Source organism: Malaclemys terrapin, chromosome 21, assembly GCF_027887155.1.
Source record: "Malaclemys terrapin pileata isolate rMalTer1 chromosome 21, rMalTer1.hap1, whole genome shotgun sequence".
NCBI classification, from domain to species: domain Eukaryota; kingdom Metazoa; phylum Chordata; order Testudines; family Emydidae; genus Malaclemys; species Malaclemys terrapin.
The window spans coordinates 15,256,058-15,269,436 of NC_071525.1; the positions used below are offsets into that span (position 1 = coordinate 15,256,058).

The window sequence follows — 13,379 nt, forward strand, 5'->3', positions numbered from 1 at the left end:
AGTGATAGAGCCCAGCAGTCCTGGCTCCCAGCCCTCCCCGCTCTAACCCAGTAGACCCCACGTCCCTCCCTGAACCATGACTAGAACCCAGGAGTTTTGGCTCCCAATTCCCCCGAACAACACTATTGGAAGTGATACCTGCACCTTTTCTTCTGGTGGTGCCTTAATTTAAGAAGCTTTCTCTCACCCCCATCTGCACGTTGCCTCTGATCTTCTCCTGCAGGTGCCACCTGCCCCAGTAACTCCCACTACGAGCTCTGCGGGAGCGGCTGCCCTGCCACGTGCCACGGGCTCTCGGCGCCGGACGGTTGCGACGCCCCTTGTGCCGAAGGGTGTTTCTGCGACGCCGGGTTCCTCCTGAGCGGAGACCGGTGTGTCCCCATCGAGCAGTGCGGCTGTGTGCACCAGGGCAGGTACTACGGGAAGGGAGAGGTGTTCTACCCCAGGGACTCCTGCCAGGAGAGGTGCCAGTGCAAAGACAACGGGGTGGTCCAGTGTGGGGAGGCCTCCTGTGGAGCCAACGAGCAGTGCAAGGTGGCGGATGGCGTCCGGAAATGCCACCCTGTCGGATCCGCAACATGCTCCGCAGCCGGAGACCCCCACTACCTCTCCTTCGATGGGGTCGCCTTCGATTTCCAAGGCACCTGCACCTACATCCTGGCCAAGACCTGCACCAACACCGGGAACCTGACGTCCTTCTCCGTGAAGGTGGAGAATGTGCCCTGGGGCAATGGGAAGGTGTCTGTCACTAAGCTGGTGTCCGTGGAGGTCTATGGGCTCACGCTCACCCTGCTGCAGAACAAAAAGGGGCTTGTCATGGTAAGTCCTGCTCAAGATGATCCTGTGGGGTGAACCCTGCAATGGGGCTGCCCCAGCCATGTGGCAATACTAGGGACACAGCTATGATGTGGCAATGCAAGAGGCACTTGTCTCCTGGGTCACTCATTAGGAGCGCGCAGGCAGGAGGGGTCAAATACCCAGGATCCGATCCTGATCTTACTGGCACCAGTGCCAGTCCAGAGGCATCCGGCTGAAGAAAGCAGAATCACTCTGGATTCTCTAGGTAACAAGTGAGTTCAGAATCCTGCCCTCAGCTCAGGGCGCTCAGTGGATGATTGCAGAGTAAGCCCAGGGAACTGAGATCAGAATCTGGCCCTGGTGCAATTGCACTGAAAGAGCTGACCCTGGATTTACCTTGGTGTCAGTGAGAGCAGAATTTAACTTCATTGAGCTGAGTGCAGTCACTATAGATTTGCCCAGGTGTCACTGAGACCCTGTCTTGTGCCCATAGCCAACCGCAATAGCATCCACTCCCCCGGCTCACAGGAAATGCTCCGTCTCTTCCAGGTGGACGGGGTGTCCCACAACCTCCCTGTGGTCGTGGCCGATGGGCAGCTCCAAGCATATCAGCACGGCGGGAACGTGCTGGTGCAAACGGACTTCGGCCTCACCGTGAGCTACGACCTGGTTTACCACGCCAGAGTCACCGTCCCAGGGAACTACCAGGGCCAGATGTGCGGCCTGTGCGGGAACTACAACGGGCGTCGGGATGACGAGTTCCTGCTCCCCGATGGCAGGGTGGCCTCTAACGTGGCAGCGTTCGGTTCTGCCTGGAAAGTCGTGATCCCGGGGGTGGCCTGTGAGGATGGATGCGCCGGGAACAACTGCCCGGTCTGTGAGGAGAGGAAGAAGGACTTCTTCAAACAGCGCAACTACTGCGGGCTGCTCACAGCGCCCGATGGCCCCTTCGCCGCCTGCCACAGCACAGTCAGCCCCACTGTGTATTTCAACAACTGCCTGTATGATCTGTGCCTGGGCAACGGGGACTCCCAGGTCCTGTGCCAGAGCATCCACAGCTACGTGACGGCCTGCCAGGATGCCGGGGCCCCCATCCAGCCCTGGAGGAGCACCTCCTTCTGCCGTAAGTGCCGTGATGCTGGTGTAGCACAAGGGCCTGTCCCACTCGCTCCCCTCCCTCTGGGGGGTGGGGACAGCAATTCTAGGTATCTCATTCCAGGCCTCTGGGCTTCTTCAGAGACTCCTTTGGGTGGGAACCAACAACTTCATGTTCCGTTATAAAGGTGACCTGGTCCTCTCGTCCCTGTTAGATTCTCCTCTCCTTCAGGTCTGTCCCTCTAAGCTGTGGGATGTGATCTCTCCAGCCATCAATTACTTCTCTCTCTGCTTTAGCTCTGCGCTGCCCGGCCAACAGTCACTACGAGGTGTGCGCCGACCTCTGCACCACCACCTGTGCCAGGATCACTGACGCCAGGAAGTGCCCAGACACCTGCGCCGAAGGCTGCCAGTGCGACGATGGCTTCCTCTTCGACGGCCAGGGCTGCGTGGCTCTGCAGAGCTGTGGGTGCTTCAAGAAGGGGATATATTACAAGGTACTGCCCCCTACTGGGGTATTAACTCCCATCTGTTCGCCTCCTCCACGCCCTGCTGTCATCAGCCATGTTGGATCAGACCATTGTCACTTGCCAATGGCAATACATGAATCTCTGTAGAAAGGCGAAAGGCACTAATGGCGCAAGGCTGGTTCCATGAACCCTGTCTCTGGAATGGCAGTGGGGTCTAGGGGTTAGAGTAGGGAGCTGGAAGTCAGGACTCCTCTGTTCTCTCCCTGCTCTGGGAAGGCAGTGGTGCCTAGTGGAGTAGAGCGGGTGCGGGCTGGGAGATAAGCCACTCCATTCTAGTCTCAGATATGGCCTCCACGTAACTGAACATCTCCGCACGGGAAAAACTACATTTGCCCTGGGCTACATTGTGTTATTTTCCCTTTTTTCAAACAGCCTAATGAGACAGTTCTGACCAACAAGTGCCAGCAAAACTGCACCTGCATTCCTGCCCAAGGGGTGATCTGTGAAGCCCACAGCTGCACCAGCGATGAAACCTGTCAGATCAGAGATGGAGTCATGCAATGCATCAACAAAGGTGAAAGAGAGTTCAAGAGTTAACGAAGAAGAGAGGTGATCGTAGAGACAGAGAGGCATTAGAGCAGACTCAATGGAGTCAGAACAGTTGAGGAGCGGGCGCAGAGTAGAGTTTCCATCCTTAGATCTAGGAAGAGAGCGGGGTCTGGTGGTTCGAGCAGGGGTCTGTGATCCAGGACTCCTGGGTTCTATTCACTGCTCTACCCCTGCAATTCCCAGGTTATATAGTAGGTTCTCTGGGTTGGAGCTGTTGGGTTGGGAGTCAGGATATGTCAAATCAAGTCATTGATTCTCTCCTGGGCTTTGGACCAGGCACTTCACTGTCAAGAGGTAGAGAAAAGTATCCTCTGGGCCTGCTGCTTTGGTCAAATGTCGAGGTCTTACTCTACCTATTTACTTAATCCTACTCGGGCAGAGCTTCTACGGAAGCCGAAGAAATTTCTTCTGCATCATCCAGTGAGCAGGGATATGTGGACTTGGTTTCTGGCCAGTAGGAAACCATCTCTGGTTGGCCCCTCTTCCGAATGGCTTTGATGGGCCAGCGGGTTCTGGTGGGTAACTGGGCTTGTGCTGAACCGAGATCCCCTGCCCCCTCGCCCTCATTCACGGACTCCTGGGATTTCTCTCCTTTCAGATCCCTGCAAAGTCCTGACATGTCGGGCCAAGGAGACGTGCAAGATCGAGAACGGCCATGCGAAGTGTGTTCCCGATTTCATTGGAACCTGCTGGGGCTGGGGGGACCCGCACTATCACAGCTTCGACGGGCTGAACTTCAATTTCCAGGGCACCTGCACCTACACCCTGGCCAAGTACTGCGGGACCGACCCCACCCTGGTGCCCTTCACCATCGATGAGAAGAACGACAACAGGGGGGGCAACCAGGCTGTCTCCTATGTGCGTCTGACCAACATCTTCGTCTACGGGTACAACATCTCCATCCACAAGAAGGAAGTTGGGAAAATCAGAGTGAGTACGAAGTGCCAAAATGATCAGAAAGGTTACATTTAGAATAAAAATATCTCCCTGTCTATCCATCCATCTGCATACACATCAATCCACTTATCAATCTATCACTAGACACATCTGCTTTTTCTCCATCTATCCATCCACCCATCCTCATACACATCTCTCTCTCTCTCTTTCTCTCTCACTCTCCTGGTAGAAGACTAATTTTTTTGGTGGGAAAATTTCAACATCTTTTTTCTTCCATTCATGCAAAATGGGCCAATATTTTTATTTATTTCTTTTTCAAGAATTTCTGTTGAATCAGGACCTTCATTTTGAAATAGATATATAAAAAAAATACGTAGAAATCTTTGAAGAGAAATTTTTCCGGATTATCATTAAAAAAATCCCCTTTTTTGTGATCTCAAAGTGGCCATGAAAAGAAACAAGATCAAAAATGACAACATTCCAAAAGTGAACTGAACAAGCGGCCTCCCAATCACCCAAGTGCCCGCAGTCTCCCCATGTCGCGGGGTACCTACAGGCCACACAGGCTCACTGGTTCCTGTGCTCTTTCCACAACACTTCCTTTCTCTGGTTTTGTACTGCCGCCCATCACCAGAGGATCCAACCACCCTCACCGTAACATATACTGACAAGAGTAAACTCCCTGCTCAAATCCAGGGAGCTTCTGGCTTTTCTCCTCTTTTTGTGGTAGAGAAATCTCTACTTGACATGGGATTTTGTGGTGAGTTGAGTGGGTTTCAAGCTGTGAGTATCATTGTTGTTATGGTGGAGAACTTTATTAAAGGGGAGGGTCTTCCAGCATTTCCTAAGGTTGGTCAGACTCTGGATTTATCTAATCTGCACTGGGAATTCATTCCACTGCCAGATCCCCGGACAGAGAACATTTTATCCCTGAGGACTCAAGTGCTTAATTCTGGGCTTTCTAATCTGTATTGTCCCAGAGGAGCAGTACTCTTGTATTAGCTGAGATGACAAGAGAAATAACCATTGGTTTTTCCTCCTATCTCTAGATCAATGATGTGACCACCAGCTTGCCGGTGACCCTTGAAGATGGTAAAATCAAGCTCTACCAGAGCGGTCTCAATGCTATCCTGCAGACAGACTTTGGTCTGCAGGTGTCGTATGACTGGAATTGGCACCTGATCATCACCCTGCCCAGCAGCTATTATGGGGCCATGGGCGGCCTTTGTGGGAACTTCAACCAAAACCGTGGAGATGACATGAGGTCACCCAACGGCACCAGAGTCTCCTCCATCGTGGACTGGGCCAGGAGCTGGAAAGTCAAAGACCGGGACCCCTTCTGCTGGGATGATTGCAAAGGGAAATGCCCAACGTGCGATGAGAGCAAGCAGAAGATCTACGGGGGCGACGAATACTGTGGTTTGATCAGCAAAGCACCGGGAGGGCCCTTCAGAGAGTGTCACCCCAAAGTGAGCCCAGAGGACATTTTCGACAGCTGCATCTACGACGTGTGTCTGAACGGGGGAGCCAAGAACATCCTGTGCCAGGCGCTGGAGGCCTACGCAGCCATCTGCAAGAAACAGGGCGTCACCGTCTATGACTGGAGGACACCGTCCGGCTGTGGTGAGCTCTGTGCTTTGGTTTCTTTATTGACAAAAGCAGCAGTTAGACTAGACTTACTCTGCTGCTTGAGGAGATGGCCAGTGGGCTGAGCGTCAGGGCAGACATCAGGCCTAGATACTGCACCTTGGCAACTAGACCCCATGGGGATATGGGCCTGAGAAATCCCTATAATAGACTAGCTAGATGGAGACTGGATGGACACATGGCTTACCTAGATTAGATTAGATTAGATTAGAGAAAGGGAGAGACTCAATATATTGTTAAGAGGATGGATTAGATGGATAGGGAGATGAAATAGATTTAATAGTTGGGTAGATCGATTAGATGCATTGGGAGATTAAACAGATTCAATTGAGGAAAAGTGGATAAAATGGATAGAGAGATTAAATGGATGTAATAGATGGATAGATAGGTTCGATGCTTTGGGAGATAAAGTCAATTAGAGGTAAAAATTGGTAGATTAGATGCTGAGACGGATGGATAAATTAAATGCATTAGGTTGTAGATTAGCCAGATATAGATACTTCTGGATGTTCAGATCAATTAGATGGAGGCAATGAACATTTTATTACAATCTAAAGTAAAGAAAATCTCACTTCCTCACTTCAAATAAGGGGTGGTCAACATTGTGTAAGAGGGATGTAACTGATGAACAGAAGAGAGGGATGGATTTGGTGGGTGGACTGGATGGAAGAGAGGGATGGATCAGAAAGCGATGGAAAGATGAGACCCATCTGAAATACTACCTGGACATACAGGTGCACACCCCAGTAGGATCTCCTTAGCCTTTCCACTTCCACGGTACCTATGCTGAGCCCTAGGCCCTCTGGCGTGGGTGGATCTTCCAGAGAAGGCCTTGACAAGTGAGGTCTAGTCTGTTCCGGGTGTACTTTGCAGATCTTCTTGGATTTTCTATAAGAAGAGAGCATTTCCCTGCTCTCCCAGCTAGCAAACACCCTTGCCCAGTGGGGCTGTTCCCCGTGCTGTGCTCCAGAGGTGGCCTTAGTGTGGCTGCTTGTACATCGGCCTGTGATATAGAGGATGCTGATTGCACATTAGAATTTGTCTCTGCTCTTGCTGCATCTAAGCAGGTGTTTTTAGTTCATTTCCTGTGTTGTTAAATCTCTCCCTCTCTGACCCCCTCCCAGTCCTGCCCTGCACTGAGAACAGCCACTACGAGGCCTGTGGGAACGCCTGCCCAGCCAGCTGCTCTGACCGAACTGCCCCCTCCTCCTGCCGGGAGCCCTGCGTGGAGACCTGCCAGTGTGACAATGGTTATGTCCTGAGTGCCGGCCAGTGCGTCCCCGTGGGGAGCTGTGGCTGTGACTACAATGGCCGCTACTACAAACCCAACGAGGAGTTCTGGGCCGATGAGAACTGCCACTCTTGGTGCAGCTGTGACCCCAGCCTGGGCATGGTGCTTTGCCAGGAGACCAGCTGCAAGACCAGCGAGAGATGCGCCGTGATCAACGGGGTCCGTGGCTGCTACCCAATCAGCTACTCCACATGCACGGCCTCTGGGGACCCTCACTACACCACCTTTGACGGGAAAAAGTACGATTTCATGGGCACCTGCATCTACCAGCTGGCTGGGGTCTGCTCCGAGGACCCCACACTCACCCCGTTCAACGTCAAGGTGGAGAATAACAACCGTGGCAGCAAGGCCGTGTCCTACACCAAAGCGGTGACCTTGGAGGTCTACGGCAGAAACATCACTGTCAGCCAGCAATATCCCCGCAAGATCAAGGTAGGGACGGAGAGCCACAGGGCTACTCGGGGAGCTGTGAGCAAGAACTCTTGCTCTTGATAAGTTGCCTCTGATTTCAGTCCCCACTGTAGAACCAAGTCATGTGTCCATTGTACACTCAGCTGGTGGTGGGTGTACGGGGAGTAACTAAGTGCCCCTTTGTGAATATATATGGCAGGATTTTCTCCTCCCGAGAAGTGCCGTTATGCCAGTGTAACTCCTGTGCATTCAGTTGACTCACTCATTTAGCTGGGGATCGGATCCGATTCCCTCCACAGCGAATGGGACAATTCACACCAGCTGGGAATGTGGCCCATTGACTCCAAAGGAATCAACAGCCCTAAAAGCTTCTTCCAGTAAGGTAGCGATAGTGATACTGACCTAATTTACTCATGTAGAGCAGGCCTTAGTGTAACGGGCAATTCAGACCATCCGCTCCAGATGGACACAATCTTTGTGAACCTGTCTTGCAAAGCTCCTCTCATCGCTAGATCCCACTCCCCAACCAGAGCTGGGGATAGCCCCCAGGAGTCCTGGCTCCCAGCCCCTGTGCTCCAACCACTGCCCTCCCAGAGTTGATGATAGGACCCAGAAAGCCTGATTCCCATCCTCCACTTCTCTAACCCAACAGACCCCGCTCCTCTCACAGAACTGGGGATAGAACCCAGAAGTCCTAGCTCCCAGCCTCCCCTGCTCTAAGCTGTTAGGTCCCACCCCCTTCCTTCCCTTCCTCTCCCCTCCCTGAGCCAGGGATGAAACCCAGGAGTCCTGGCTCCCCACCTTCAGCCTCTGGATTCATTCAAAATTAACCCCCGGCCCTGCCGCGTCTGTTCCAGGTGGACGGTGTCTTTGTGGCCCTGCCTTTCTACCATGAGGAGAAGCTACAGGCCTATGTCAGTGGAGCCCAAGTCCTCATCAAGACCGCCTTCGCCCTAACAGTGACCTTTGACGGGAGTGGCCTGGTCCGGGTCACTGTACCCAACACTTACGCCAATGCCCTCTGTGGTCTGTGTGGTGACAACAACCAAACTGCCAGTGACGACCTGACCATGAGAGACGGGAGCCGGGCAGCTAATGCCATCCAGTTCGCAGAGAGCTGGAAGGTGGCGGAGGTCCCGGGGTGCTCGGACAGCTGTACCAGGGAGTGCCTGGTCTGCAGTGAGGCTCAGAGACAACCCTACAAGGGAGATCGGTACTGTGGGGTCATCACCAGAGGGGACGGGCCGTTCAGAGAGTGCCACGGAGCCATCGACCCAGCCCCCTTCTTCGAAGACTGCGTCTTTGACACCTGCCAGTACAAGGGTCTCCGTGATGCTCTCTGCAGCGCGATCAGCGCCTACGTGACGGCCTGCCAGGCCAGGGGTATCCAGATAGGCCAGTGGAGATCGAGCTCATTCTGCAGTAAGTGTCACCTACTAGAATCTGCTTTAAGGACTGGCTAGTCTGCATTGGCAGCACCCTCTGCAGGTGGCTCAGAACGGCTCTGCTGTGTGTCTCTGGCCTTATACACCTATCATCTTGCAGCAGTGTTGCCAACCGTAAAGGTCACCTACTTAGCTTTGCTTTAACTTTATGCTGTAGCAATGTGATCCTGCCCCCGTGCTGGCTCCTGTCTCCCAGGGGTTGGAAATACTTTGCAAACACTAGTCATCCTTCCCATCAGGGTGCAGGAAAACGGACACAGAAAGAACTCAAGCAAGTTTCTCCGAGTCTCACGAAAAGCCAATGGCAGAACCCAGCTATCCTGACTCCCAGTCCCCCATCACTAAACAATACACAGCAGCCCACTCCAGAATTTGGGACTCAATTTGGAACACGGCCCCTTGTCTGCAGCTCTAACCACTAGACCAAACGTCCCTCCAAGAGTCAGAAAGAAAACCCCCGAGTCCTGACTCCCAGCCCTTCTGTGACTAAGCAACTAGATCCTAATCCCTTCCCAGAGCTGGCAGTACAACCCAGGAAACCTGATTGCAAGCCTGAGTTTCAGTCTCCCCTCCTTTTAACCCCTAGACGCCACTTTCCCCCCAGAGCCAGTGATAGAGCCCAGCAGTCCTGGCTCCCAGCCCTCCCCGCTCTAACCCAGTAGACCCCACGTCCCTCCCTGAACCATGACTAGAACCCAGGAGTTTTGGCTCCCAATTCCCCCGAACAACACTATTGGAAGTGATACCTGCACCTTTTCTTCTGGTGGTGCCTTAATTTAAGAAGCTTTCTCTCACCCCCATCTGCACGTTGCCTCTGATCTTCTCCTGCAGGTGCCACCTGCCCCAGTAACTCCCACTACGAGCTCTGCGGGAGCGGCTGCCCTGCCACGTGCCACGGGCTCTCGGCGCCGGACGGTTGCGACGCCCCTTGTGCCGAAGGGTGTTTCTGCGACGCCGGGTTCCTCCTGAGCGGAGACCGGTGTGTCCCCATCGAGCAGTGCGGCTGTGTGCACCAGGGCAGGTACTACGGGAAGGGAGAGGTGTTCTACCCCAGGGACTCCTGCCAGGAGAGGTGCCAGTGCAAAGACAACGGGGTGGTCCAGTGTGGGGAGGCCTCCTGTGGAGCCAACGAGCAGTGCAAGGTGGCGGATGGCGTCCGGAAATGCCACCCTGTCGGATCCGCAACATGCTCCGCAGCCGGAGACCCCCACTACCTCTCCTTCGATGGGGTCGCCTTCGATTTCCAAGGCACCTGCACCTACATCCTGGCCAAGACCTGCACCAACACCGGGAACCTGACGTCCTTCTCCGTGAAGGTGGAGAATGTGCCCTGGGGCAATGGGAAGGTGTCTGTCACTAAGCTGGTGTCCGTGGAGGTCTATGGGCTCACGCTCACCCTGCTGCAGAACAAAAAGGGGCTTGTCATGGTAAGTCCTGCTCAAGATGATCCTGTGGGGTGAACCCTGCAATGGGGCTGCCCCAGCCATGTGGCAATACTAGGGACACAGCTATGATGTGGCAATGCAAGAGGCACTTGTCTCCTGGGTCACTCATTAGGAGCGCGCAGGCAGGAGGGGTCAAATACCCAGGATCCGATCCTGATCTTACTGGCACCAGTGCCAGTCCAGAGGCATCCGGCTGAAGAAAGCAGAATCACTCTGGATTCTCTAGGTAACAAGTGAGTTCAGAATCCTGCCCTCAGCTCAGGGCGCTCAGTGGATGATTGCAGAGTAAGCCCAGGGAACTGAGATCAGAATCTGGCCCTGGTGCAATTGCACTGAAAGAGCTGACCCTGGATTTACCTTGGTGTCAGTGAGAGCAGAATTTAACTTCATTGAGCTGAGTGCAGTCACTATAGATTTGCCCAGGTGTCACTGAGACCCTGTCTTGTGCCCATAGCCAACCGCAATAGCATCCACTCCCCCGGCTCACAGGAAATGCTCCGTCTCTTCCAGGTGGACGGGGTGTCCCACAACCTCCCTGTGGTCGTGGCCGATGGGCAGCTCCAAGCATATCAGCACGGCGGGAACGTGCTGGTGCAAACGGACTTCGGCCTCACCGTGAGCTACGACCTGGTTTACCACGCCAGAGTCACCGTCCCAGGGAACTACCAGGGCCAGATGTGCGGCCTGTGCGGGAACTACAACGGGCGTCGGGATGACGAGTTCCTGCTCCCCGATGGCAGGGTGGCCTCTAACGTGGCAGCGTTCGGTTCTGCCTGGAAAGTCGTGATCCCGGGGGTGGCCTGTGAGGATGGATGCGCCGGGAACAACTGCCCGGTCTGTGAGGAGAGGAAGAAGGACTTCTTCAAACAGCGCAACTACTGCGGGCTGCTCACAGCGCCCGATGGCCCCTTCGCCGCCTGCCACAGCACAGTCAGCCCCACTGTGTATTTCAACAACTGCCTGTATGATCTGTGCCTGGGCAACGGGGACTCCCAGGTCCTGTGCCAGAGCATCCACAGCTACGTGACGGCCTGCCAGGATGCCGGGGCCCCCATCCAGCCCTGGAGGAGCACCTCCTTCTGCCGTAAGTGCCGTGATGCTGGTGTAGCACAAGGGCCTGTCCCACTCGCTCCCCTCCCTCTGGGGGGTGGGGACAGCAATTCTAGGTATCTCATTCCAGGCCTCTGGGCTTCTTCAGAGACTCCTTTGGGTGGGAACCAACAACTTCATGTTCCGTTATAAAGGTGACCTGGTCCTCTCGTCCCTGTTAGATTCTCCTCTCCTTCAGGTCTGTCCCTCTAAGCTGTGGGATGTGATCTCTCCAGCCATCAATTACTTCTCTCTCTGCTTTAGCTCTGCGCTGCCCGGCCAACAGTCACTACGAGGTGTGCGCCGACCTCTGCACCACCACCTGTGCCAGGATCACTGACGCCAGGAAGTGCCCAGACACCTGCGCCGAAGGCTGCCAGTGCGACGATGGCTTCCTCTTCGACGGCCAGGGCTGCGTGGCTCTGCAGAGCTGTGGGTGCTTCAAGAAGGGGATATATTACAAGGTACTGCCCCCTACTGGGGTATTAACTCCCATCTGTTCGCCTCCTCCACGCCCTGCTGTCATCAGCCATGTTGGATCAGACCATTGTCACTTGCCAATGGCAATACATGAATCTCTGTAGAAAGGCGAAAGGCACTAATGGCGCAAGGCTGGTTCCATGAACCCTGTCTCTGGAATGGCAGTGGGGTCTAGGGGTTAGAGTAGGGAGCTGGAAGTCAGGACTCCTCTGTTCTCTCCCTGCTCTGGGAAGGCAGTGGTGCCTAGTGGAGTAGAGCGGGTGCGGGCTGGGAGATAAGCCACTCCATTCTAGTCTCAGATATGGCCTCCACGTAACTGAACATCTCCGCACGGGAAAAACTACATTTGCCCTGGGCTACATTGTGTTATTTTCCCTTTTTTCAAACAGCCTAATGAGACAGTTCTGACCAACAAGTGCCAGCAAAACTGCACCTGCATTCCTGCCCAAGGGGTGATCTGTGAAGCTCACAGCTGCACCAGCGATGAAACCTGTCAGATCAGAGATGGAGTCATGCAATGCATCAACAAAGGTGAAAGAGAGTGCAAGAGTTAAACAAGAAGAGAGGTGATCGTAGAGACAGAGAGTCATTAGAGCAGACTCAATGGAGTCAGAACAGTTGAGGAGCAGGCGCAGAGTAGAGTTTCCATCCTTAGATCTAGGAAGGGAGGGGTCTGGTGGTTCGAGCAGGGGTCTGTGATCCTGGACTCCTGGGTTCTATTCACTGCTCTACCCCTGCAGTTCCCAGGTTATACAGTAGGTTCTCTGGGTTGGAGCTGTTGGGTTGGGAGTCAGGATATGTCAAATCGAGTCATTGATTCTCTCCTGGGCTTTGGACCAGGCACTTCACTGTCAAGAGACAGAGAAAAGTATCCTCTGGGCCTGCTGCTTTGGTCAAATGTCGAGGTCTTACTCTACCTATTTACTTAATCCTACTCGGGCAGAGCTTCTACGGAAGCCGAAGAAATTTCTTCTGCATCATCCAGTGAGCAGGGATATGTGGACTTGGTCTCTGGCCAGTAGGAAACCATCTCTGGTTGGCCCCTCTTCCGAATGGCTTTGATGGGCCAGCGGGTTCTGGTGGGTAACTGGGCCTGTGCTGAACCGAGCTCCCCTGCCCCCTCGCCCTCATTCACGGACTCCTGGGATTTCTCTCCTTTCAGATCCCTGCAAAGTCCTGACATGTCGGGCCAAGGAGACGTGCAAGATCGAGAACGGCCATGCGAAGTGTGTTCCCGATTTCATTGGAACCTGCTGGGGCTGGGGGGACCCGCACTATCACAGCTTCGACGGGCTGAACTTCAATTTCCAGGGCACCTGCACCTACACCCTGGCCAAGTACTGCGGGACCGACCCCACCCTGGTGCCCTTCACCATCGATGAGAAGAACGACAACAGGGGGGGCAACCAGGCTGTCTCCTATGTGCGTCTGACCAACATCTACGTCTACGGGTACAACATCTCCATCCACAAGAAGGAAGTTGGGAAAATCAGAGTGAGTACGAAGTGCCAAAATGATCAGAAAGGTTACATTTAGAATAAAAATATCTCCCTGTCTATCCATCCATCTGCATACACATCAATCCACTTATCAATCTATCACTAGACACATCTGCTTTTTCTCCATCTATCCATCCACCCATCCTCATACACATCTCTCTCTCTCTCTTTCTCTCTCACTCTCCTGGTAGAAGACTAATTTT

General features: G+C 53.8%; 1 protein-coding gene across 1 annotated transcript in view; it reads left to right on the plus strand.

Annotated features, from left to right (window-relative positions):
• Positions 1–13,379, plus strand: part of LOC128826913 (IgGFc-binding protein-like) — a 119,290-nt gene that overhangs the window by 33,987 nt on the left and 71,924 nt on the right. The window contains exons 15-27 of the mRNA XM_054010466.1: positions 224–819; positions 1,348–1,921; positions 2,191–2,390; positions 2,796–2,937; positions 3,571–3,902; positions 4,919–5,492; positions 6,641–7,239; positions 8,076–8,640; positions 9,495–10,090; positions 10,619–11,192; positions 11,462–11,661; positions 12,067–12,208; positions 12,840–13,171. Coding sequence (XP_053866441.1) covers positions 224–819; positions 1,348–1,921; positions 2,191–2,390; positions 2,796–2,937; positions 3,571–3,902; positions 4,919–5,492; positions 6,641–7,239; positions 8,076–8,640; positions 9,495–10,090; positions 10,619–11,192; positions 11,462–11,661; positions 12,067–12,208; positions 12,840–13,171 — 5,426 coding nt within the window. The remainder of the gene's footprint in view (positions 1–223; positions 820–1,347; positions 1,922–2,190; positions 2,391–2,795; positions 2,938–3,570; positions 3,903–4,918; positions 5,493–6,640; positions 7,240–8,075; positions 8,641–9,494; positions 10,091–10,618; positions 11,193–11,461; positions 11,662–12,066; positions 12,209–12,839; positions 13,172–13,379) is intronic.